Here is a 27,054-nt window from a genome sequence, read left to right on the forward strand (position 1 = left end):
CCACCCCTCTGCCGCGGATAAAAATCCATCAAGCGCTGTGGCTTACGGTGTGGACGGCGTCTCCCCGACATGGTCCTTGGCAATGTGATGTGTCCCGATGCGGTGTGAAAGGCTGCTAAGCTTGGTCGCTATCTGCCGCTGTAGTCCCTTTTCGCTCAGAGCTCCGGGCTTACACGTTCATGCAGCTCCGACGTCAGGCCACGCCCCCCGTGTGTTGCGTTATTTTGAGGTGACAGCAAATTTACACTGTTATACAAGCTGTACACATTACTTCACATTGTAGCAAAATTTCTTCAGTGTTTTCACATGAAAAGATATAATAAAATGTTTACAAAAATTTGAGGGGTGTACTCACTTTTGTGAGATACTGTATACATAGATAGATTGATAGAGTTCACAGGATTGCTGCACAAACATTTATTCATACAAAAATTGGTAGTATTCCATAGAAGTTACAGTTTTGGGCTATTTTAGATAGCGCCCTTCCTCAGAGAGGAACACATCAAGGTATGGCAAACATGTATAGTCTTATATACAGTATCTCATAAAAGTGAGTACATCCCTCACATTGCTGTACATATTTTACTATATGTTTTTACGTGACAATGCTGAAGAAATTACACTTTGATACAATGTAAAGTAGTGAGTGTACAGTTTTTATAACAGTGTAAATTTGCTGTCCCCTCAAAATAACTCAACACACAACCAATAATAGCTAAACCGCTGGCAACAACTGAGCACACCCCTAAGTGAAAATGTCCAAATTGGGCCCAAAGTGTCAATATTTTGTGTGGCCACCATTATTTTCCAGCATTGCCTTAACCCTCTTGGGCATGGAGTTCGCCAGAGTTTCACAGATTGCCACTGGAGTCCACCACCTTCCGTTTGAGTATGACCCACAGATGCTCAATAGGGTTTAGGTTCTGGAGACATGCTTGGCCAGTCCATCACTTTTAACCTTATCTTCTTTAGCAAGGCAGTGGTCGTCTTGGAGGTGTGTTTGGGGGTTGTCATGTTGAAATACTGCCCACAGGCCAGTCTACGAAGGGAGGGGATCATGCTCTGCTTTAGTATGTCATAGTATATGTTCATTCCCTCAATGAACTGTAGCTTTCCAGTGCCGGCAGCACTCATGCAGCCCCAGAACACGACACTCCCATCACAATGCTTTACTGTAGGCAAAACACAATTGTTTTAGTACTCCTCACTTGGCTGCCGCCACACGCTTGACACCATCTGAACCAAATAAATGTATCTTGGTCTCATCAGACCACAGGACATGGTTCCAGTAATCCATGTCCTTAGTATGCTTGTCTGCAGTGAACTGGTTGTGGGCTTTCTTGTGCATCATCTTTAGAAGAGGCTTCCTTCGGGGACGACAGCCATGCAGACCAATTTGATGTAGTGTTCATGCAATAGTCTGAGCACTGACATACTGACCCCCCCCACCCCTTCAAACTCTGCAGCAATTCTGGCAGCACTAATTTCCCAAAGACAACCTCTGGATATGAGGCTGAGCACATGCACTGAACTTCTTTGGTTGACCATGGCGAGGCCTGTTCTGAGTGGAACCTGCACATGAAAGCCCACATAGAATTTGCAAAAAAACACCTGAAAGACTCCAAGATGGTGAGAAATAAGGTTCTTTGGCCTGGTGAGACCAAGATTGAACTTTTTGGCCTTAATTCTAAGTGGTATGAGTGGAGAAAACCAGGCACTGCTCATCACCTGTCCAATACAGTCCCAACACTGAAGCATGGTGGTTGTAGCATCATGCTGTGGGGGTGTTTTTCAGCTGCAAGGGCAGGAAGACTGGTTGCAATCGAGGGAAAGATGAATGCAGCCAAGTACAGGGATATCCTGGATGAAAACCTTCTCCAGAGTGCTCAGGATCTCAGACTGGGCCGAAGGTTTACCTTCCAACAAGACAATGACCCTAAACACACAGCTAATATAACAAAGGAGTGGCTTCACAACTCTGTGACTGTTCTTGAATGGCCCAGCCAGAGCCTTGAGTTAAACCCAATTGAGCATCTCTGGAGAGACCTAAAAATGGCCAACGTTTACCATCCAACCTGCAAGAACTGGAGAGGATCTGCAAGGAGGAATGGCAGCGAATCCCCAAATCCAGGTGTGAAATACTTGTTGCATCTTTCCCTAAAAGACTCATGGCTGTATTAGCTCAAAAGGGCGCTTCTACTAAATACTGAGCAAAGGGTCTGAATACTTAGGACCATGTGATATTTCAGTTTATCTTTTTTAATAATTCTGCAAAAATGTCAACAATTCTGTGTTTTTCTGTCAATATGGGGTGCTGTGTGTACAATAATGAGGAAAAAAATGAACTTAAATGATTTTAGCAAATGACTGCAATATAACAAAAAATTTAAGGGGGTCTGAATACTTTCCATCCCGTGTGTGTGTGAGAGTGTGTGTGTGTGTGTGTATGTATATATATATATATATATATATATATATATATACATATATATATATATATATACACACACACACACACACACATACAGGAGAGTCTCAGGCCCCTTGCTGTCCCCATATGACTGCGCACCAGTGCACCAACAAGGTCCATAAAGACATGAATTACCACAGAGACTGTGAGCCAGGCCTTCTTGTCCACATCAGTGCCTGACCTCACAAATATGCTTCTGGAAGAATGGTCAAACAGACACACTCCTAAACCCTGTGCAAGCCTTCCCAGAACAGGTGAAGCTGTTATGGCTGGGTCAACTCAACATTGAACCCTCAGACTAGGACGCCATTAAAGTTCATGTAGCAGGTGTCCCAATACTTTTGGTAACAGTATATATACATTTTGCCGCAGTGTTAAATTATTCTGTTCAGTCATGGAGTCAGAAGAGCCTTTTTTCCTGGTTATCTTCATATTTCCTGGACCACCTTCTAACTACTTGGAAATGGTGATAATACCGATTTCCTTCCAGTAAACAAGCTAGAGAACTAAAGGTAACATAGAAAGCTACTTTAAAAAAAAATTGCATTACATCCTTTAAACACAGTGGCACAATACAGGTCTGCAGAATAAGAGATTCAGAATACAACACATCTCCATCTACCTGAAAAAAAATTTTGTATTCTGACAGTGGGAACCTTCCCTACTGTTAGAATGCAAGCTATTGTTGCCAGCCATATATGAATAGAAATTCAGCTGGTTAAGCAGGGACCGGCTGAATATAGATGTATTTATGGGCAGGCTGGATGTACACAAGTCGATCAACTTTTTCACAAATGATCACTACTACCAACTATAGCTGGCAACAATAGCTTGCATTCTAACAGTAGGGAAGGCTCCCGCTGTCAGAATACAATAACACAGCAGGAAGGAATCCCCCATCTGCCTCGAATGTGTGGATGGGGAAATCAGATTTTTTTGTTTAACCCACTGGTTGAAAAAAAATAAAGGATCCATTTATGGGCTCATTAGATGAAGTTCACCTTTTTTGTAAAATAAATGCACAGCATCCACAATTAGCAGATTGTGGGTACAATGCCAGGATCCTGCAGACTCTCAGTAAACTGTCTGCCCATATTACCTGTATGCGCAGGCAGGTGCTGAAGTCCAGGAAGCACTCAACAGCACCCTTGCAGATCATTGAGAACTACAAGCCGTCTGTGGCAATGGAAGATAGAACTTGTAGTTCATTCATTCATTCATTGGAAACAATGAATGACGCAGGGTGGTAACGTAACCAAAGGTGAACTTATCCTTTAAGTGTTGTCTCAGAATTTTATTACATGTAAAGGATAAAAGTTTTTAACATGTTAAAACAGCAAAATAAATTAAGGGACATATTATACTATACTATTACGAAAAATAAAAGCGGTGTTCCTTGGAGAATTGGAAAGCACTTCAATAAACCATGCTTTCTGATGAGGCTCCTCTTTTTTTTTTATAGTGGCTCTTAGGTATTTGGGTAAGATGCAACAAAAATGCCTCAGGTCAGTTCTGTATTTGAACATTGAATAGTATAGCCATTAAATCTTGAATATTTCCCCAAAGCAGATGTATTAACAAGCAGTCTACAAAAATGTGAAGGTTCCACGTTGCCACTGACCCCTCTAACATACAGATGAAGTGGTGGGAAACATTTTATGCAAGAGGGCACCCTATACCATCTGGTCAGAAGCTTACATCCAGCTTCCAGGAATCTGCTTGGGATGGACAACCTATGCACAAAAAAATAAGACATGAGTCCTTTATTTGTAAGAGTGAGCCCTAGACCATTCTCCCATATACCAAGAAGAGTCAGTGCATACCCTTCTCCCAGACAAAAAAAAGGTTATAGGATATCAAGACTGCATGCTGCAAGGGCAAAACATCTTAACACGAAAAAGCTGACCTTGTCTATAATCACTACCACAATTGTCTGTAGTGAAGATATGAAAAATTCAATAAACCACTTAATGCCACTCCTCCAAATTAACCACTTAAGCCCCGGACCAATTTGCAGCCAAAGGACCAGGCCTCTTTTTGCGATTTGGCACTGCGTCGCTTTAACTGACAATTGCGATTTGGCTCCCAAACAAAAATGGTGTCCTTTTTTCCCCACAAATAGAGCTTTCTTTTGGTGGTATTTGATCACCTCTGCAGTTTTTATTTTTTGCGCTATAAACAAAAATAGAGCGACAATTTTGAATAAAAAATTCAATATTTTACTTTTTTGCTATAATAAATATACCCAAAAAATATATAAAAACTTTTTTTCCTCAGTTTAGGCCGATACGTATTCTTCTACATATCTTTGGTAAAAAATAAAATCGCAATTAGTGATTAATGATTGGTTTGCGCAATAGTTATAGCGTCTACAAAATAGGGGATAGTTTTATAGCATTTTTATAAAAAAAATTTTTTTACTAGTAATGGTGGCGATCAGCGATTTTTATTGTGACTGCGACATTATGGCGGACACATCGGACATTTTGACATATTTTTGGGACCATTGTCATTTATACAGCAATCAGTGCTATTTAAATGCACTGATTCCTGTGTAAATGACACTGGCAGTGAAGGAGTTAACCACTAGGGGGCAGTGTAGGGGTTATGTATGACGTGATGTGTTTTTTATTGTAGGGGGGCATGGCCTGGCTTGTGACGTCACTGATCGTCCTTCCCTATAAAAAGGGAACAGACGATCGGTGACAGCCACACAGAGAAGCACGGGGAGAGGTTTGTTTACACAGACCTCTCCTCGTTCTTCAGCTCTGTGGCCCGATCGTGGGACACCAGCGGCGATCGGGTCCGCTGGTCCCGTGGCCACGGTCATGGAGCACAGGACCAGGGCAGGAGCGCGCCGCCAGGGGCGTGCTCCCAACCCATGGCTGGGCACTTAAAGAATCATGTACAGGTATGTGATTGTGCCCAGCCGTGTCACTCTGCTGAAGTATATCGGCGTGAGGCGGTCCTTAAGTGGTTAAGGGAGGCTAATGCCGTAGCCAAATCACAGGCAAAGCAAATAGGTTGTTTTCCCCACTTAGGAAACACCTAAGAGAAGGGATGTCCCAAGATGGTAAAGGTGGCTACTATAGCTAAAGTGGGCAAATAAGAGATAGGAGATAATATAAAGCCTACTAAAAGTCAATCCTATTGTGCTCTACATTTACGTACTACAAAATCCCCATAAGTTTTATTCATACTAAGCAACTACCTAAATACACATAGGACAAATATAAAACATACATACAACACTTAACAGACGAGGCGCCTCATACAGTATATGATCATGGATTGAATTTACAAAACAGATTTCCACAACCGCGTAGACCAGAAATGTTTGAGCTTCTAATTGGTTAGTAGCTTGTAAAGACTGAATTAGTGGGTTGACAGACACAGTAAGGAAACCTGAAAAGCTGATAACCAGCGTCATTCCTGTTGGTCCTGCAGAGGAAAAAGAAATACAGCTTGATTTTGAAAACCTTAAAGGGGAAGTAAACTCTCCCACTCTGATGCTTCTTTTCATTTAGTCAATAGTTTGTTTGTATCTATTGTTAGCCTTCCAAGTTTCTTACTGCGATAGCCAGCTATAGGTGAGAGCGGGTGGCGTCTTTTTTCGTCACTGGTCGTGTTTTTGGTCAGGCATCCTACTGACACCTGTGTTGCCATTGTGCTGGGTGTTCAGTGGGCTCCTGTACCTTTAAGGAGGGGTGGCTCCCCTTCAGTCCACCTGCTCTCACCTATCCATTAAAATGCATGTGCCTCCATTGTGGGGACACTCATAAGTCAGTGTTAGGTACCACAGATATGAGGGTGCCTTGGCGGGGCTCTGTGGCTTACGCATGCATTTGCAAATGTGTGCAGACTAAACCCCTGTTTTTAACGCATATTGTTAGACAGGTTAATTGGTTGTCTGTGGGCTGGTGGTAAGCAAAGCTTGTTTTTTTCCTCGGTTCATCCTTGGGTTTGTTTGTATCTATAATAATTATCAAACTATAGCCACTGTAATCCAGCCCAAATCGCATATTACTTACTGTTTAAAGAAACTTAAAAAAAAACTTGTTTCCAGGGGCTAGGCAGCGCCATCTTAAGTATTGTTTTCTGAGTTCACAGTGGAGTGTATATCCGCCCTTACATTGAGCACTTCCTGTACTGTTAACCAAGCCTCATTCTCAATCCAAAGTTTCTATGGCAACCCCGCTTCCCTGTTCATAGCGGACTTGTTTTATTTCACGGTATTTACTTGTGCCGATTATCTAGTGTTTGCCTTTGTCAGTTTTATCAGCTGATAAGACTGCAGTAATGCTGTCCGATGCCCTGGTTTACAATGCATGTGATGTCACATGGGGTGCTGGAGGAAGCTCTGAGTGATTATGCAGTCTACTGGGATTTCAGTGGTGTGCCGTAGGAAGTCCTGATAATAGATAGACAAGTACACAGAGTGTACCATAAATCAGGGGAGATCTGGGCATGCTCAGTGACGTCAAACCTCTAAAGAACAAAAAGGATTACTATACTAAGCAAGTAAGGCGATATCTACAAGCAGTGTTCATTAGGGTTTTTGCACTGATTTACATGGGACAAAGTTGTGGGGGAGCATTTACAACCACTTTAAGTATATTACCTATTAGTGGGTGGAGCTTTGCTGAAGGTGGGAGTGTAGAGTATTGCCATGATAAAGTATGTAGCGGTAGTGAGGCCATTTCTTGCTCCAAATCTAACCATCTTAATCCAGTCAAGGACTCAAGTCATATAGACTGCTTGATAATATTTGAAGGGGTCTGGGAACCCTATGCCTCCCCTTTCCTTGGGCAAACCCAAGAGTTAGTATGCAATCTTCCTGAAACCATATGCATGGAAGAAATGTGTGAATTAGTCTGCTTAGAATGAACAGAGGAGAAACTACATTTCTAAAGAAAAAAATAAATCTGTCATCTGCCTGGTGTGCCAGAGGGCCTATGTTTAGTTGTTCGCCTGCAATTCCATTTTAGACTGATGATTTTGAGATAACATTTTGCACGTCTGCATGAATGATCTACAGTACCTTGCAAAAGTATTCACCCCCCTTGGCATTTTTCGTGTTTTGTTGCCTCACAACCTGGAATTAACATGGATTGTTTGGGGATTTGCATCATTTAATTTACATAAAATGCCCACAACTTTGAAGATTTTTTTTATTATTGTGAAGCAAACAAATTGGACAAAATAACAGAAAAAGTCAATGTGCATAACTATTCTCCCCCCCCCCCCCCACAAATTCAATACTTTGTAGAGCCACCTTTTGTGACTATCACAGCGCCAAGTCGCTTTGGATAAGTCTCTATGAGCGAGCCACATCTTACCACTGGAATTTTTGCCCATTACTCTTTGCAAAACTGCTCCAGCTCCTTCAAGTTATAGTGAACTTGGTGATGAGTTATTCACTTTACGGTCAACACTAAGGACAAGGGGGCACTCTTTACGTCTCCAGGAAAAGAGATTTAATCTCCAAATACGGAAAGGTTTCTTCACAGTAAGAGCTGTGCAATTGTGGAATAGACTCCATTCAGAGGTGGTTCTGGCCAGCTCAGTAGATTGCTTTAAGAAAGGCCTTGGTTATTTCCTAAATGTACATAATATAACTGGGTACTAACATTTATAGGTAAAGTTGATCCAGGGAAAATCTGATTGCCTCTCTGGGATCAGGAAGGAATTTTTTCCCCTGCTGTAGCAAATTCTATCCTGCTTTACTGTTTTTTTTCACCTTCCTCTGGATCAACTGTGGGTATATGGGACTGTATGATATTTTTTATTTTATTATTATTATTTTTTATGGTTGAACTAGATGGACTTGTATCTTTTTTCAACCTGACTATGTAAGTTGGATGGTTTGCGCTTGTGAACAGCAATCTTTAAGTCTGACCACAGATTTTCTATTGGATTGAGGTATGGGCTTTGACTAGGGCATTCCAACACATTTACATGTTTCCCCTTAAACCACTCAAGTGTTGCTTTAGCAGTGTGTTTGGGGTCATTGTCCAGCTGGAAGGTGAACTTCCATCTTAGCCTCAAATCACACACAGAGTGGTACAGGTTTTGCTCAAGAATATCCCTGTATTTAGCACCATCTATCTTTCCCTCAACTCTGACCAGTTTCCCAGTTCCAACTGCTGAAAAACATGGTGTTCTTTGGGTGATGTGATGGGTTTGTGCCAGACATAGCATTTTCTTTCATGGCCAAAAAGTAAAATTTTAGTCTCATCAGACCAGAGCACCTTCCTCCATACATTTGGGAGTCTCGCACATGCTTTTTGCAAACTCAAAACGTGCAATTTTGTTTTTTGCGGACAGTAATGGCTTTTGTCTGGCCACTCTGCCATAAAGCCCAACTCTATGGAGCATACGGCTTATTGTCGTCCTATGTACAGATACTCCAGTCTCTGCTGTGGAACTCTGCAGCTCCTCCAGGGTTACCTTAGGACTCTGTTCTGCCTCTCTTATTACTCACCTCCTTGCCCAGTCCATGAGTTTTGGTGTGCAGCCGTCTCTTGACGGGTTTACTGTTGTGCCATTTTCTTTCCATGTGGTTATGATTGATTTGATGGTGCTCCTAGGGATCATCAAAGATTTGGATATTTTTTTTTAGAACCTAACCCTGACTTGTACTTCTCAAAAACATTGACCCTTACTTGTTTGGAGAGTTCCTTTGTCGTCATGGCAGTGTTTGGTTAGGGTGCTTAGGTGTTGCAGCTTCTGGGGCCTTTCAAAATCATCATCATGTGACACTTATATTGCACACAGGTGGACATCATTTCACTAATTATGTGACTTCTGAAGGTAATTGGTTGCACCAGAGCTTTTTATGGGCTTCATAACAAAAGGGGTGAATACATACAGTATCTCACAAAAGTGAGTACACCCCTCACATTTTTGTAAATATTCTATCTTTTCATGTGACAACACTGAAGAAATTACACTTTGCTACAATAAAGTAGTGAGTGTATAGCTTGTTGAACAGTGTCAATTTGCTGTCCCCTGAAAATAACTCAACACACAGCCAATAATGTCTAAACTGCTGTCAACGAAAGTGAGTACACCCCTAACTGAAAATGTTAAATTTTGGCCCAAAGTGTCAATATTTTGTGTGGCCACCATTATTTTCCAGCACTGCCTTAACCCTCTTGGGCATGGAGTTCACCAAAGCTTCACAGGTTGCCACTGGAGTCCTCTTCCATTCCTTCATAACAACATCACGGAGCTGGTGGATGTTAGAGACCTTGCGCTCCTCCACCCTCCATTTGAGGATGTCCCACAGATGCTCAATATAATTTAGGTCTGGAGACATGCTTGGCCAGTCCATCACCTTTACCCTCAGCTTCTTTAGCAAGGCAGTGGTCGTCTTAGAGGCGTGTTTGGGGTCGTTATTTTGAAATACTGCCCTGCGGCCCATTTTCCGAAGGGAGGGGACCATGCTCGGCTTCAGTATGTCACAGTACATGTTGGCATTCATGGTTCCCTCAATGAACTGTAGGTCCCCAGTGCTGGCAGCCATCATGCAGCCCCAGACCAGGACACTCCCACCACTATGCTTGACTGTAGGCAAGACACACTTGTATTTGTACTCCTCACCTGGTTCCCGCCACACACACCTGACACCATCTGAAACAAATAAGTTTATCTTGGTCTCATCACTCCACAATACACGATTCCTGTAATCCAAGTCCTTAGTCTGCTTGTCTTCAGCAAACTGTGGGCTTTCTTGTGCATCATCTTTAGAAGAGGCTTCCTTCTGGGACGACAGCCATGCAGACCAATTTGATGCCGTGTGCAGTGTATGGTCTGAGCAATGACAGGCTGAACCTCTACCCCTTCAACCTACATACACACTTGCCAATTATCAGTTTTTTATTTCGGAAAAAAAATGTTATGCATATATTTTTCTAATTTTACTTCACCAACTTAGACTACTGTGTTCTGATCCATCACATATAATTCAGATTAAAAAACATTGAACTAAAGGCTGTAATGTAACAAAATATTTAAAAAGTCAAGGGGGTGAACACTTTTGCAAGGCACTGTACATTCTCAAATACACCAGTAGGTGGCCCGTCAGGTAAATTTGAAGATTGCAATATGTTGAGTTATGAGACTACTTGATAGCACTTCACAAGTACAAACAGATCTGTCTTTACAACAGGTAAACCAGCCTCCGTAGAGAGGAAAGATCCTTCAAGCCCTGCAATTACTCTGACTATTTCTAATGAACCTGAGAATATATCGGTGGATCTGGTTCTTGCTCTTCAAATACGACAATGGCCTGAAAGTGCAAGCAATGGAATGAATATTGACGGCTGGCTTGGCACAAAGGTGAAACAAGATTATAGAAAAGAACCATGCTACGTGGTAGCCAAACAGAAAGACAAAAAAGGTAAGATGTATGATTGCTTGCTTAGATGTTGTGTAACACTAAAGACATGGTTGGCATGCATAAGAATTATTTTATGTTCTAGTTAAGTAAAGCCAGTCTTATGAACTTGGCAACCCTGCCAGACAGCACAGACAGCACAGACAGCACTAGTGAAGTCATAACCCTGCTCTCTCCTGCACGTTCAAACTGTTAAAGGCACAGAATCTGGCTCTGAGTGCTGTTCCTCCTTCTGCTGTACAGAGGCAATAGGAAGTTAATATATATTCTAGATACTGTGTGTATGTGTGTATATATATATATATATATATATATATATATATATATATATATATATATATATATATATACACAGACATATATACACACACACACACACACACACACAATACATGTGTGAGTACACACCTCACATTTTTGTAAATATTTCATTATATCTTTTCATGTGAAAACACTGAAGAAATTACACTTTGCTACAATGTAAAGTGGTGAATGTACAGCTTGTATAACAGTGTAAATTTGCTGTCCCCTCAAAATAACTCAACACACAGCCATTAATGTCTAAACCGCTGGAAACAAAAGTGAGTACACCCCTAAGTGAAAATTTCCAAATTGGGCCCAAAGTGTCAATATTTTGTGTGGCCACCATTATTTTCCAGCACTGCCTTAACCCTCTTGGGTATGGAGTTCACCAGAGCTTCACATGTTGCCACTGGACTCCTCTTCCACTCCTCCATGATGACATCACTGAGTTGGTGGATATTAGAGACCTTGCACTCCTCCACCTTCCATTTGAGGATGCCCCACAGATGCTCAATAGGGTTTAGGTCTGGAGACATGCTTGGCCAGTCCATCACCTTTACCCTCAGCTTCTTTAGCAAGGCAGCGGTCGTCTTGGAGGTGTGTTTGCTTTAGTTACCATATTGGAATACTGCCCTGCGGCCCAGTCTCTGAAGGGAGGGGATCATGCTCTGTTTCAGTATGTCACAGTACATGTTGGCATTCATGGTCCCCTCTACCTTGGGGAGATGCAGGCTAGAATACTGCAAACAGTGAGCAGCAAATTATATCACCTGTGATGTATTTCAGTTATTTTGCAAACCTGGCCTCTTAGTGGGCCCTGAGGACAAGAGTTGAAAACCACTAATCTAAGGGCTCTCAATATATGCAGAACTGTACCTTTATTCCCTTACTTAACTCAATACCCATAACGACTGGCTAGCCTTTCTCTTCTCTTCTTGTGCCTATACCCCGCTTGCCAAAAAAACAAATACAGCAGATCTGCGGATTTACAAGCATAGTATCCACTTACTTACATGGATAGAAGGGGTTTACAACAGACAAAACATGCAGGAGACCCTCCATCTCTTATCTGTGTTTTATTCTAACCATACTATGCGTCTGCCCAAGGAGGCTGAGGGGTCAGCGTAGGTAGCTACAGGTTTATCTTTGTCCACACTTGGTCCAACTTGAAAAGGGGGACAAAAAACACACACACACACACACACACACACAGTAACTCACACAAGTGAGTACACCCCTCACATTATTGTAAATATTTCATTATATCTTTTCATGTGAAAACACTGAAGAAATTACACTTTGCTACAATGTAAAGTAGTGAGTGTACAGCTTGTATAACAGTGTAAATTTGCTGTCCTCTCAAATAACTCACACACACACACACACACACGTTTATCCAACCAGAAAGCAGGTCTGCTTTCCTTGAGAACTCATAGGACACAAAGAAAAGGCAAAAATATAAGCTTAAAGGCAACTGACCTAGACAGCATATAAGAGTCTGTGTTCCCGTTGGTCTCAATTGAGGCACAGTATCCTCTGGAAACTGTTCATTCCTTGCTCCTGACTCGCCAAAACAGTTATGACTTTCTTGAAACACTGAAATAAATATATGCAAAGAACAGATAAAACAGGAGGAGTCTGGACACTAAATTAAGTCAAAGCACCTATTCTAATGTATTTTTAGATCTAATTTTTACCCACGATAATGGTGGTGTGCACTGTGTTTAAAAACCAGCAAATAGTCATATTTCATACATCAGCAGCTATCTCTAAAAGTTGCAAAACGAAAAACTTGAAATGGGAGGGGGTGAGCGAGAGTGAGCATAACAATTCTATATGGAAAATAGACACTGAAAAACTATTATACAAAATGGATGCGCTTGTGCTTGAATGAACAATACGGTTAATTTCTTTGTCATTTAGTATGATGGAACCCCCCCCCCCCATTTCACTCCATTCTAGCATAATGTCTTGCAGTTCATGTAGATAACTGTTCCCTTTTTTTCCCAGATACATGGCGTATTTCCTTTTCAAATATTGAAAAAGATATAATAAGTAATCACGGAAGCGCAAAAACCTGCTGTGAGCGTCAAGGACCCATGTGCTGCAGGTTAGTGGTGAAAATAGTGCTACAGACATATTCACAACAAACATTACAGTGAAACTCCAGCCTATATTTGTAGCTCTGGGTAAAGTTCAGCAGAATGATAGTCTTTTAGTTCTTCACTGCTATTTGTGACCTCGATCTCACTTTGAAATCTGTGGGCTGAAATTCTGACTCTCAACACATTCATATCTGTAATGTATATGGCATTTTTTAAGAATACATTCTGTCACTTTTCTAGATATTAAAATATGTAAATAGCTAAATAAAAGTAAAGTACTTAAAGAATTTCAAGTATGAATAGGTTTACACAGTTACATTAGTCCAACTTGAACCAATGTAACTATGCATATACTATACCCAAGGGATCACATTACAGTGATCTCTACTAGCTTTCGGGTATGGTGGTGAGAAAATTCTTTAATGCATTGTGAATACACGAGGTTGCCTGCTCAGCAAAGTGTTCTTTGATTGGACGTGGTGCAGAGGTTACTTCACTGCATAACAGGTTAATGGGGGAAGCTTGAACTGTCCATGGGACAAGCTCTGAAATTTAGATGTGCTTTTTTACCATGAGACTATACACAGTGTGGTTTTCTCAAACGTTTAAATACATTTAGGTCTTCATGTTACAACTGCCATCTTCAGGAGGATTAGACACTGGCAAATATAAAACCTGCAAGTCAGCCCAGGATAATCCCTACCACCAGTATGCCTCACGTTAGTAGCAAAATAATATGGAAAGTATGATCACAACACAGTGGGCTGGGAACCTGTTAGGAATTGACCGATATAGCTTTTTTGGGACTAGACCGATTTTTCGGCTGCCTATATTTTGTAGATTTAAAGTGTTTATTTTTACATTGTCCTTTTTTTTTTTTTTTCATCACTTTTATTGCTGTCATAAGAAACGTAAATATCCCCTGTGACAGTAATAGGCAGTGACAGGTATTCTTTATGGAGGGATCTCCCTAATCCCTCTTCTGCAAGTTTGGCAGTTTTGAATACTGTAATTTTTTTAAAACACGCCTTTAGGATGCCAGTAATCTGGAAGTGATGTTGTGACATTGCTTCCAGGTTACTGGAGCTGAGACCCGAACTAAGCAATTGGATTCGTTTGGGTCCCTGGGCAGCCAGCGGATAAGCCAGCTGGTTGCTCGGACCTCCCAGTGGCATGGGAAACCCGGATGGAGTGGCAGAAGAGGGGGAGAGGTGTTGTCTCCCGCTGCTTGTGAGTGGCTGCTTAGCCGCATCAGTTATTATAAGAAAGCCAACCGTCTGCTTTCAATAGCCACTTGAAGCAATATCGGTAAGTTTGTTAACGATATTAACTGCTTGCTGTCTAATGTACATATTAACAATGCTGGGCAGTATGGGGTTATACCAGGATCATGGCTGCAGATACTGTTTTTATTTATTTTTTGAGCCTGCAATTGTCTTTCCTGTAACAGTGATCCAATCACTTTTGGGTCGGCTAGCCACAGATGAGATGGAGGAGCATCCGTCCCCCCCGGTGAAGAATGAAGCCAGAAGTGAGAAGGATTTTGTCACTTCTGGTTTCCGAGCTGTCCTTTTCCTATCTTAAAGGGGCTTGTCCACTTCTTTATAACAATAAATGAAAAAAGTGTAAAACAATGCACGCAAAGGGTGACTACATGCAAGAGCTGCCTGAAAAACCTTAAGTTTGAGAGAACCATTAGGAGGAAGGAGAGATTGCACCTTTATTGTAGCCAGGCAGATCACTTTTTGAAGTCTTGCCCTACCCGTCCTGTCACGGACAGACCTTAGTTGGCGTTTTTTCATCACCTATTATCCAGAAGGATCAGCCCCTCATTTTGGTCACCCTTTCTTGGGCTGAGTCATCCATCGAGATAAGGGCTCTAATCGACTATGGGGCTGCAGGCCTGTTCATTGATGCTGCCTTTGTATCAAAGCACTCGATTCCGCTGCAGCTGCGTGACACTCCACTTACAATTGAGGCTGTTGACGGGAGACCTCTACAACCTGCTCATGTGACTCATGAGACGGTTCCGTTGTCCAAGGCTGTAGGGGCTCTTCCCCATGAGATAATCCAATTCCAAGTTACTTCCTCAAAGATGTGTTAAGAAGTTGCCTACCTCTAAGGAACTGGCTTCCATTTTTGCTTGGAAGATCTTTCGCTTACATGGGCTACCCAAGTTGATTGTCTCAGACAGGGGTAGTCAGTTTGTGTCCCGGTTCTGTCGAGCCTTTTGTGCACAGTTGGGAATTCAGCTTGCTTTCTCCTCTGCATATCACCCGCAGTCTAATGGGGCCGCAGAATGAGCCAATCAGTCCTTGGAGCAATTCCTACGTTGCTATATTTCTGACCATCATAACTGGTCAAACCTATTACCGTGGGTATGGTTTGCTCACAACAGTGCCTTGAATTGTGCTTCCTGATTGTCCCCGTTTATGGCGAATTATGGTTTCCAACCTTCCATGTTGCCCGACTCGTTTGTTCCACAGAGTATTCCTGCGTTAGAGGAGCATCTCCGTGGTCTTCGGTCCACTTGGGCACAAGTCATGGAGGCTCTGCATCATGCTAATGATCGGTACAAACTCCATGCTGACCGCAGACGCCTACCTGTGCCTTCCTACCAGATTGGGGACAGGGTCTGGCTGTCATCTCGCAACCTTCGACTTCGTGTTAACTCACTGAAGTTCGCACCTCGGTTTATTGGCCCTTTCCGTATTCTTCGCAGGATTAACCCCTTAGTCATTAGACCTTCTAATATACGTATTTTGAATGTATTTCATGTCTCCTTATTAGAACCTTTGGTCTGAAACCGCTTTACCACCTCGGTGCCACATCCTCACCCTGTACAGGTTGAGAACCATGTGTATTAAGTAGAGTCCATTGTTGACTCCAATAGGTTCTGTAGGTTCTAGGTTCTGTAGGAAGGGCTCGCCCCTTCCTTCTCTGGGCTGGCCGCTCAGCTGTCTGCAATTTGCCAGCTCCCATCTCTCTCCCCGGTTACTGCTGTTTATGATCTTGCTTGTCAGTCCTGCCTACTTGAGCCGTCCAGTCCAGAGGAGCTCTGCCTTCGCCTTGGTCACATTACAAGAAACTATATCCTGCGGTCCTTTTTAAAGACTGGCTTTGCTGACATCCCTTCTGGCTCCAGATCCCGCTTGCTGTTCCCCTACTTTGATCCCTGACTTCTGGTTTGGCTGACTATCCATTCTGGTTATTGAACTCTGACTATGTTTTGACTATGTTTGTTCTTTTTACGTTTATTATTAAACAAGTGTGATTTAACTGTACTTCTGTCTTGGTCTGATTTCATGGCTTCTGACCAGAGGGCTCTCTAATAGGTTGGTCCAATGATCAAAAAAAGCCATATTGCCTGATGCTCCAGATGTTTATTGAGAGGATTCCTTTAGAGCTCAAGTACTCTGTACTGACAGGGTGCCTAGCACTCAGACAGGCTGGCTTCTGTCTTGAGAATCTTCCAAAAGGTGTGAAGAGAAGATTCCTGAACCATTTTCCTGAGACATCAGGCCAGGAGTAGCCCAGTCTGCTTTCAACTAAATCTGTCCAGAGACGGGACAAATTTCTCCAACAAATCTGTGTGTTGCAGGCGCCTAGAGTATATTGGGCAGAAATATTGGGCAAAGGGAACTTCCTCAAAGAAGGCTACTATCATCCTCAAGACTCGCATGCAGAAGCAGAGTGTTACATGACTTCTGGACTGAAGGGTGATGCCAAGACTAGAATAAAAGCAGAGAACTGCCCATGACCCCCTTCACCCCTCCCCAAATGTCTAGAATTGGACACGCAGCATGGTTAGCTTGGATCAAACTAAGAGGCAAGGCCTCAAGTACTCAAAAAAATCTAGTCAGCCAGTAGCAGGCGAGGGTCCGTAGCCAGATAGCCAAAAGTGACCAAAGTCATTATAGGCAGGCAGCAGAAATGGTCTGACGATCCATGTGGTATTTACAAGCAGTAGGGAGATATTACTTTCAGAGAGAAAGCGTGGCGTGTCATTGCTCATTCCCACAGCTTTAACTTCTTCTATGGCAAAAGCCAGTAGGAAGAGAATAAGGGTGCAATGCAACCAATAATGAGGGGGCACTCATTGCTTGGCCTGATACACTCTACTCACTGAGTCTTTAGAGGCAGTGAAGCGCAGAGGCAATGCCAGCAGCTCTGGACTTTAAAAGCAGATAACGTAACAAGAACTGGGTCTGGAAAGTGTGGAACCCAGTAGCTGAAGGTCACTTCCAGGCTAGCTCTGTAACATCCAGTCTACAGGAGTCTAAATATACAGGCCGAAAGCCAGGCTGAAAATGAGGGCAGTGCATGGCTGCAGATTTGAGGTTATGCCCCCAGCAATGGGGTGGGGAGACTAGGGTGACAAAAAAAGTGCTTTAACCACTTCAATAGCGGAAACTTTGAACCCCTTTCTAGCCAGGCCAATTTTTATCTTTCGGAACTGTCACACTTTGACAATTTTGTGGTCATGTAAAACTGTATCCAAATAAATATTGTAGAGGTAGAGATTTCTTTTGGTGGTATTTAATCACTGGGTTATTTTTTGCTAAACAAACCCAACATTTTGAAAAAAAGGCGTAGTTTCCGTTATAAAAGTTTGCAAATAAGTAAATTTTCTTCACTGATGTGCACTGATGAGGCTGAACTGATGGGGCTGCTCTGATTAGCAGTGTAAAGAATGTACTTACTGTGCCCTGTCAGCCTTGCCAATATTGGCTGACCTTTGCCAATATTGGCTCTCCTTTTTTCGCACAGAGACAGCACGTGAGGAAAAGACTGCCAATAACCGGACACAGCTGATCACATGGAAAAGGACCACTGTGACTGGCCTTTTACTGCGATCATCTGTGTAGGGCACAGGAGTAGTTTTCTACGGGGGCACTCATGTGTGGTTGTTCCCAAGTCACACTTGGACAGAAGACACAGAACTCACCCCAGTCACTGGCTCTGACTGACAGCAGTGGGAGCCAATGGCTCCTGCTGCTTTATCTGAGCAAATCAGGAGTAAAAGACCAGGGAGGGTCTTAGCTCTCGTGCAACATCACTGGGTCGACATTGGCTCAGGTATATATTTGGGAGAGCTGCTTTAGGTTTAGTTTTTTTTACCTTACTGCATACAATGCAGTAAGGTTAAAAAAAATATTAAAAAATAAAAACTTCTGCCTTACAAACACCTTAAGGACTACCTGGGTCCCTCAGGTGAGAAAGAATATAAGGCTGTTTTCACTTATTCTTTTCCTTACAGCCCAAATTTATTTTTTTCATGTTCTCACTGTACAAATATCTTTCAGGAAACAGTGTCTTAAACTGATGAAGTATATACTGAAACAACTCAAGGAGAGAGGAAATCGGAGAATGAATCAATTTTACTCATACCATGCAAAAACTGCTCTATTGCATACATGCGTTCAGTTCCCAAAAGATGAAGATTGGAAGCAGGAAGACCTGCATATCTGCTTCAATAGATATGTTGAATTCTTTCAAAAATGCCTGAAAACCTATTCTCTTCCAAACTTTTTCATACCTTCCCAAAACCTTTTTAGCCCAGATGAAGTTGATAAAGCAAGCTGCAACTACCTTCTTGAAGAGTTAGAAATGGAAAAGGCTAAAAACTACCCAATATTTTTAAAGAGTAAGTAAACCCAACATTTCATATTCCCGATATGTGTCTGCTGTATGAGAAAGTATCCTGTTCACTTTGTATTGCTTCCTTTGGGTGAAAGTCCTGGTGTCCCACTGCTTTTCTATTATAAATTGACCAGACTAAACAGGAGAACACACCGTGGTCAGGTCTCTAGTTGTGCTCTCCTCCAATAATCAGATTTGTCCTGACATGTGCACCCACCCCCCGCACAAGCCATTCACCAGGAAGCTCAGTGTGCTGCCGTTCTCCTCCCCTAATTCTTGTGCAGCTGAAAACAGGAGGAATGTGATCACTTAAAAAAATGGGGGTGGGATGTATTTATAATGTTTTGTTTATATATCTATACAAAAAGGTTTTGCCTTTCATTTCTATAGCAGTCCACAGGTTCTCCCAAGCTGTCACTGGATGCTGAAGGAGCTCAGGGATATGATTAAAGCTGGCCAGGTCGAATCTCATCTGGTTCAGCATTGATTGGCTGAGATTTGAACCATGTATGGACAGGCTGAATGCACCCAATTGATGGACAAACATGGGTACACAACCAGACTGTCAGATTTTACATGTGATTATTGCAAGCAGCTATTATAGCCGCTAGCAGTAATCACTATGTTCCTCCACTGGGAGTACACAGTGAAGAACACAAGAGTCAATTTTAATGGGGGAATTAAGTGATTTTTTTCCCTGTAACCCGTGCTTGCAGGAAAGAAAATTGCTCCATATATGGCAGGCTTAACGCCTTGGTTTGCAGCCACTGTAAATTTAAAATCCTCCTTGGACACACCCAGGGCCTACAGAACTTCAAATAAACAGTGGGCAGCTGTATGCCTAAGGCTCCATACACACTAGGTTTAAAAAAAAAAACACCAGTTCCCTTGGCCGAAAAAAAAAAAATAGGAGTTTTTTTCCTGCTGCTAATCGCTCATCTTAAAATATGCCTCTAATCGGCCTAATATGCATGAGCACATAGGAGAACATTAAGCTTCTTCTACAGGCAGAACACCTGTAGAAGCAGCGATTTTCAAGCCAGTGTTCATGGACCCTAAAGCCTAGTACACACAGGCCGAATGCGTGGCAGCCGGTCCGACAGAAGCCGGCTTTGGTTGGATGAGCATTCTGGAAAAAAAGCAGCCGACTAGCTCCAGATTGGCTGAGAGCGCCACACTTTCAGAACACAATAGCTCAGCTGGGAAGATCACTGTACTAATTTAAGATCATTAGTACAGCGACTCCAAATGCAGCTGTCAGGTTTTTTTTTCCATTCAACCCGCTCGGTTGAATGAAAGAAAAAAAAAAACCTGATGGTGTATACTAAGCTTTCTGCTTAGGTTTTATCCAATCAATGGTCTGGGAGGTCAAGGGAGTTTTTTTTTTTTGGGTAGAAATTTGCCATACTTGCATATTCTCTATCTAAAAAACACAAAAAGGTATACTTTTCCCCTGCACTAAATTATAGGAACGCTTATAACTTCATAGGTTACAAATATTATCAATTTTTATTATGTTACTAAACTGTTGAAATATATAGTAGGTAAATCAATACCAAGATGGAATTAAATCTGCATTTTGTGAATTTTTATAGAATTTAAGAAATAAAAAATATTCACAGATTGTGTAGTAAAGAATCCTTTTGTGTTTTAGGAAAACGTGTAAAAAATCTTTTGGATACTTAAAAAACCTAGGGATAGGGATAAGGAAACCATCCCATTAAACATTAACATATAAACATACACAATATAAAAATTGTGTAAAAAGGTATTGTCCACTAACAGCCAGGCAGTGGCCAGAAAAAGGAGGATATTACATATACCCAAATGGGAAAAGAATGTTCAACATTATGACATCAGAACATGCGTGGGCCCCTGTGCGTCTACGCGCTTTGCTTGCTCGCTTCTTCAAGACGCACATGGGGGGGGGTATGGGAACAGGTCTCACCACATAGGATAGAAGAACAGATCATTTCACAACATATTAATATATATGTATAAACAGTTGCATATAAATGTATACAGTAGATCAAAGAAAATTTACCAAAATGACGTTAAAATTGGTCATGCATTCATATTCATCTGATCTGAACATACGTCACTGCGTGCACAGGATTCTCACTGGATGGGCGCAGCAGTACCGGAATAACCTAGGCCAGGGTCCAGACTTGAAATATACAACCAAATAACGATGGAATATGAGGAAAAGAAAATAGAGGAAAAATGAGGAGGTGTTGCATATCAATCACCTCCAACAGACGTATGTGTCAACTACCATCTTGATGTGCATCAACGGGCATATAAGGAAATATGGGGCTTGTGTAGTACACGTGCCATCAGATACTGTAATAAAATGTATAAACAACTGACTCCATCTTAGATTCTCTTCCATTTTACATAAAGTATAAATTAACTTTTTGTGTTTGTGTGTGAGTTTTGCCATGGTCAGCTTGATTAGCAGTTTGCATAGAACCACACCCTATGAGATATTGTGGTTATGCCGAATCTGTGTCAGCAAGTCATCAGCTATTTCTTGTCATCAAGTCAGCAGCCTAACTCTTGATAAGAAAGTGTAAAGTTTGAATAACCCTTAGACATGTATTTTTACTGGTATATATACTACTGTTGTATTAAATACAGAGATCTTATGAACACACTCCAGCTTGTTTCCCATGTCTCATGTGGTCTCTCACGGATCCGAGGGTCCCAATTCCAGCCTATTTACAACGTTATATTTGCATGGAGGTAATTTATTGTACAGCTCCTACTGCATTAATCCATAGGGGGCCAGCACCTAAATAAGGCCAAAGAACAGCATAGGAGTATAGCAAATCTTCAAAACATATTTCAATAAAGCTAGTGTTGCCTGGAGCAAGCTTGGTATAATTTGCAATACCTGTAAATATGACTGTATATCGTCCCCCAGAGATGTCATGAGTTAGGGGATAGGTTCACAGGCTATATATACCCCCGCTTGTTGCACCCTAATTGGCGCCAAATGCACGCCTCTGCGAGCAGTGACATCACAACGTGGTCAGATGACGTGTACAGCGGCGTAGTGGGGCATGGCCAGCCCTCTGACATACAGACGACCTTAAGCACATGCCCCATCAGATGACGTGGTGCCGCACCAAAGGCCACACCCACCGGCGTCCCAAGAGAAATCACGACAACACAAGCGGCTCACACTGCGTCACTCTTCAGTGCAGCCGCAATCCACACACACAGGTGCACAGCCCCAACAGAAGGACAGGCCCCATATGATGCCCACAGCCACCCCACATCCACAGGACAAAATGTCATAGAAGAAGATGGAAGACAAGCACCACCTACAGAGAGAAAACAGCCATTGCATACAAGACATGCAGATCCAGCTGAGGAATCATTGAATAATACGACACCCTCGACAGCCAAACCAAGAGAGGATATCATCCCGAAGAAAGCCCAATTGTCTAATCCCGCTATATAGAGAGCACAATTCTAAATATCAAGTTGTATATCCAAAGTAGATTTAAATACAGGCAGGGACACATTAAACAGAGCAGGCAGATACGAATGCAAGCCAATGTGATATCATAGGACATTAACCTCACTACACATGTAAGGTTGTTAGTACCAGTAGAGATTTATAAAATATAAATTCGATCTTCTATTATTGATCTTCTATAGATAGGGCCTTAAAGTGGCTATAAACCCTTACAGACCACTTTGACCTACAGTTAAGCCTAGATCAAGGCTTACCTATAGGTCCAAGAAACATCTCCTTAACCTACACGGTTAAGGAGATATTTTCCAAAAACCGGGCACCGAATGCAGGCGCACTGAGCGTGCCACAAGTGAAGCCAAACATCGCGGCTCCGGCCAGTCACGGAGCCGTGATACCCGGAAGTCACTCCAGATAACATGGCGGCGATGGAGGAGGTGGCCGAGGTTCGCTGCGGGGGCTTCACTCTCAGGTAAGTAATTCATAATGAGCTAGTATGCTATGCATACTAGCTCATTATGCCTCTGCCTTGCAGGGTATAAAAAAAAGGGGAGGGAGACAAAAAAAAGAAAAAAAATACACACATAAAAATTATAATAAAGAAACTGCAGATACAAGCTTCATAAAAAAGATCTGAAGCTTAATACATCATTCAGGCCAGGTGGCACCGTAGATTTCAGATTAAATATCCATTTTGCCCCTCTGCATAGAACCCTCGAATTGAAATTCCCTCCTCGGGGGCCCTCCAGGACTCTATTCAGCGCTGCAAATTTGAAAACATGGGCATAGTAGTTATGTCCAAATGCTATATGATGTTCAATGGGGGTGTTCAAATTCCCAACTGTAGCATAGTACATGTGGTCCTTCATACACTTCCAAAATGGCCTTCTGGTTTTGCCAACGTAGAAGGCACCACATTGGCATAGGATGATATAGACGATTCCTTTAGTAAGACAGGTGACATGATGTTTCTGTGAATGCATATGTCCATTTGGAAGCTGGAAGGAAGAGCCTTCCAACAACAGCTCACAATAGTCGCTCGAGCCGCATCTATATGTCAACAATCTTTTCCCTTGTTGGTCTTTATATCTAGTGTAGTAGCTTTTAACCAGACGATCCCCCAATAGGCCCTTACCATTTGAAGGTAATCTCTGGATATTCTTTGACGTATTTACATAGGGTTGGGTCACTGGTGAGTAGGTGCCAGTGTTTGTTCATAATTCCTCTAATCTGTCCTTGTCGGTTAGAATATGTGGTGATAAATCTAACCGTATGCGCATTTTTCAGCGTAGATCGGTTATAGAGGATAGCATTCCTTGATCCCAACTTCACTTTTCTGAAAGCCTTCTTGAGGCATGTTTGACTATAGCCCCTATCCAGTAATCTGACACGGAGGAGATCCGCCTCTCAGTGGAATCGTTTCTCAGTCGCAGATACTGGCTATATGGAATGCTTTGAACCAGTGGGCGAGGATGTGCACTTGATGCATGTGATATTGTATTTCCCGCCATGGGCTTGCAGAACAGAGACGTCAGAATTTATATTGATATCAAGGAACGCAATGCTAGTAGCACTATACCCCATAGTGAATTTGAGATTGTACTTATGAATCACACACATAAATTAAGTTATTCAGATGTTCCCACCCAAAACGAAGACTTTGTCGATATATCTATACCAACATAAAATGTTGTATAGTAGATCGGCGTATTCCTCAGTGGCAAATAAATTGCGTTCCTAACACCCCAGGTACAGGTTAGCATATGAGGGCTCACAACACGTGCCCATAGCAACTTCCTGTACCTGGAGGAAGTGGGAACCGTCAAAAGAAAACATTTTGTGTCAGAAAATGATGGTGGTGGATTGGGTGACAAAATTAATGGATCATCGGATGATGATCTATTCATGGAGGAACGCAAATTGAAGTTAATGTCCAGCACTCTAGTAGCAACATTAAAAAAGTCCCAAAAATGTCCTTGCTTACAAACCAACCCTAACATTTGGTCATTCTTAAGTCAAGTCAGCCAAGACATAAAAAGGAAAATTAAGTATGTCTCACCACAAGATGGCGATGTTGATACAGTTGATAAAGTCCTAATTCGATTGGAAAATCATTTAGATAAAAGAACATGGACTTTATAGGCACACCCGTACAATTAGATAATATATACATTTTTATTTAGACATGATTAAAAAAACAACATTGTTGACATACATATTAAAAACATAACATGATTAACCACTTGCCGACCAGCGCACGACGATGTACGTCGACAGAATGGCACGGGCAGGCAAATGGGCGTACATGTACGTCCCTTTAAATTTGCCGCCCTGCCATCGGGAGCGTGCCGGCGCGCTCCCGTGCTGGTCGGGACCCCCGTGAGTCCGGTCGCGGGACCCGTGGACTCGATCGCCGCGGGCATACCCGCGATCGTCTCATGGAGCGGCCAAATGAAGAAATGCCGTTGTAAACAGCATTTCTCCATTCTGCCTAGCAACTAGTGACGCTGATCTCTGCTCCATGTGATTGGAGCAGAGATGTGTTCACTAAATGAAAGCCCAACCCCCCTACAGTTAGTAACACACCCCTAGGAACACTTAACCCCTACACTGCCACCCACTGGTTAACCCCTTCACTGCCAGTGTCATTTACACAGGAATCACTGCATTTATATAGCAGTGATTACTGTATAAATGACAATGGTCCCAAAAATGTGTCAAAAATGTCCGATGGGTCCCCCACAATGTCGCAGTCACAATAAAAATCGCTGATCGCCGCCATTACTAGTAAAAAAAAAAAGAATCAAAAATTATTAATAAAAATGCTATAAAACTATCCCTATTTTGTAAACGCTATAACTTTTGCGCAAACCAATCAATCGCTTATTGTGATTTTTTTTACCAAAAATATGTAGAAGAATACGTATCGGCCTAAACTGAGGGAAAAAAATGTTTTTTTATATATTTTTGGGGGATATTTATTATAACAAAAAGTAAAAAATAATGCGTTTTTTTCAAAATTGTCGCTCTATTTTTGTTTATAGCGCAAAAAATAAAAACCGCAGGGGTGATCAAATACCACCAAAAGAAAGCTCTATTTGTGAGGAAAAAAAGGACGTCAATTTTGTTTGGGAGCCACATCGCACGACCGCGCAATTGTTAGTTAAAGCGACGCAGTGCCGAATCGCAAAAAGTGGTCTGGTCTTTGACCAGCAAATTGGTCCGGTCTGAAAGTGGTTAAACCTATACAGCACTCTCACCACCTACATAACCAAATATTATCATAATACTAAGATCAAGAATGATTCAGCTTAGGTGATAGTATTGAAAAAGAATATGGTTGGTGGCAGAGGTGTAATGGAGAAAACTCTACATACTGCACGTCTTTAAGCGCCTCTTCAGGAGCTTGCAATCTAATATGCATAAAAGCAAGAACAAAAATAGACAAAAAATGAATTTAACATCAAAATCAAATATAACTATTTAATTTTATAATATATATATATATATATATATATATATATATATATATATATATATATATAAAATAATCAGTGATAGGCATGTCATCTGTGTGCATCCCCACCCATAGACAGCCAAGCAAAGCAGCACACAACCGCAATGGAGCAAGAACTGGCTGCAGGGGAGCATATAACTTTGTAAGTATAATCTAGCAAAGCAGGTAGCAAAGTTAACAGATAGGTGGAAACCACTTACACCACTATATAACAAAAGTAGTATAGTTACATAGTTGGTCAGGTTGAAAAAAGTCCATCCAGTTCAACCACAAAAAAAATTAAAAATAAATATACAATCCAATATACCCAATTCTATACCCACAGTTGATCCAGAGGAACGCAAATTTTTTTTTAGAAATTTTACATCTGTTGATCTCTAATTGGCCTTTTGGAACCGATTTCAATTAGTTTCATGGCTAATAACTGATTGAATATGATGCTAATAATATATACCAAGCCGTTCGTTTAGCATAACATGTTGCTGACACTAAAATGGCAGCTAGGTTAAAACCACTGTTTTATATAGAACCAGCTATTAACCTCCAAAATAATGGCTGTTCCTACCATTGAAGAGACAGATATCTAGTCTCCAAGAAAATGGCTGTGAGCACGGCCGATGCATTAATATCATAACATTACATAAGGTACTGCCTAGTGATAAATTTGGCTTGCGTAAGAAATGGTGTGCTCCCCGTGTTCATATTTTTTTATTATTTACTATTTTTTATGTATTCCACTTTGTTTGTCCGGCCGCTTGCTCTTTCCCCTGGTGGTTCCTGAGCATGACGCCACATTTAAATAATAGGCGGGGTTGTACCCACCCAGTCCTCTAAAAGCAGCTTCCGACAGTCATCCAAATATCCCAGTTGAAGTCACGGGAAGTGACGTAACGTGTAGGATACCGGAAGTGACGTCTACACTCGAGCGGTACGCTCGTAGTCTTGTTTGCTGTGCGATCTGTCTGTCCTAGCTTTGTGAGTAGTTTTTACATTATTTAATAAAATCGTCATTATTTAATCTACTACACTATGGTGGGCTCTATCTATTCCTCGAGTATATACGCTGACATTACCCATGGAAGAATTTGATGGATGGCGGCGACGCTAAAGAAGTGTGAAGCCTTGTTTCCT

At 41.8% G+C, this 27,054-nt stretch overlaps 1 protein-coding gene across 1 annotated transcript in view; it reads left to right on the forward strand.

Annotated features, from left to right (window-relative positions):
* LOC143988104 (cyclic GMP-AMP synthase-like) overlaps positions 1–21,578 on the forward strand; it is a 43,173-nt gene extending 21,595 nt beyond the window's left edge. Inside the window, exons 3-6 of the mRNA XM_077487386.1 lie at positions 10,644–10,874; positions 13,185–13,284; positions 18,586–18,926; positions 21,036–21,578. Of these exons, the coding sequence (XP_077343512.1) occupies positions 10,644–10,874; positions 13,185–13,284; positions 18,586–18,926; positions 21,036–21,076 (713 nt within the window). The 3' untranslated portion in view covers positions 21,077–21,578. The remainder of the gene's footprint in view (positions 1–10,643; positions 10,875–13,184; positions 13,285–18,585; positions 18,927–21,035) is intronic.
* Positions 21,579–27,054: the final 5,476 nt, after the last annotated feature.

Source organism: Lithobates pipiens, unplaced genomic scaffold (assembly GCF_037356315.1).
Source record: "Lithobates pipiens isolate NorthernLeopardFrog02 unplaced genomic scaffold, aLitPip1_a1.2 Scaffold_18, whole genome shotgun sequence".
In the NCBI taxonomy this organism is placed as follows: domain Eukaryota; kingdom Metazoa; phylum Chordata; class Amphibia; order Anura; family Ranidae; genus Lithobates; species Lithobates pipiens.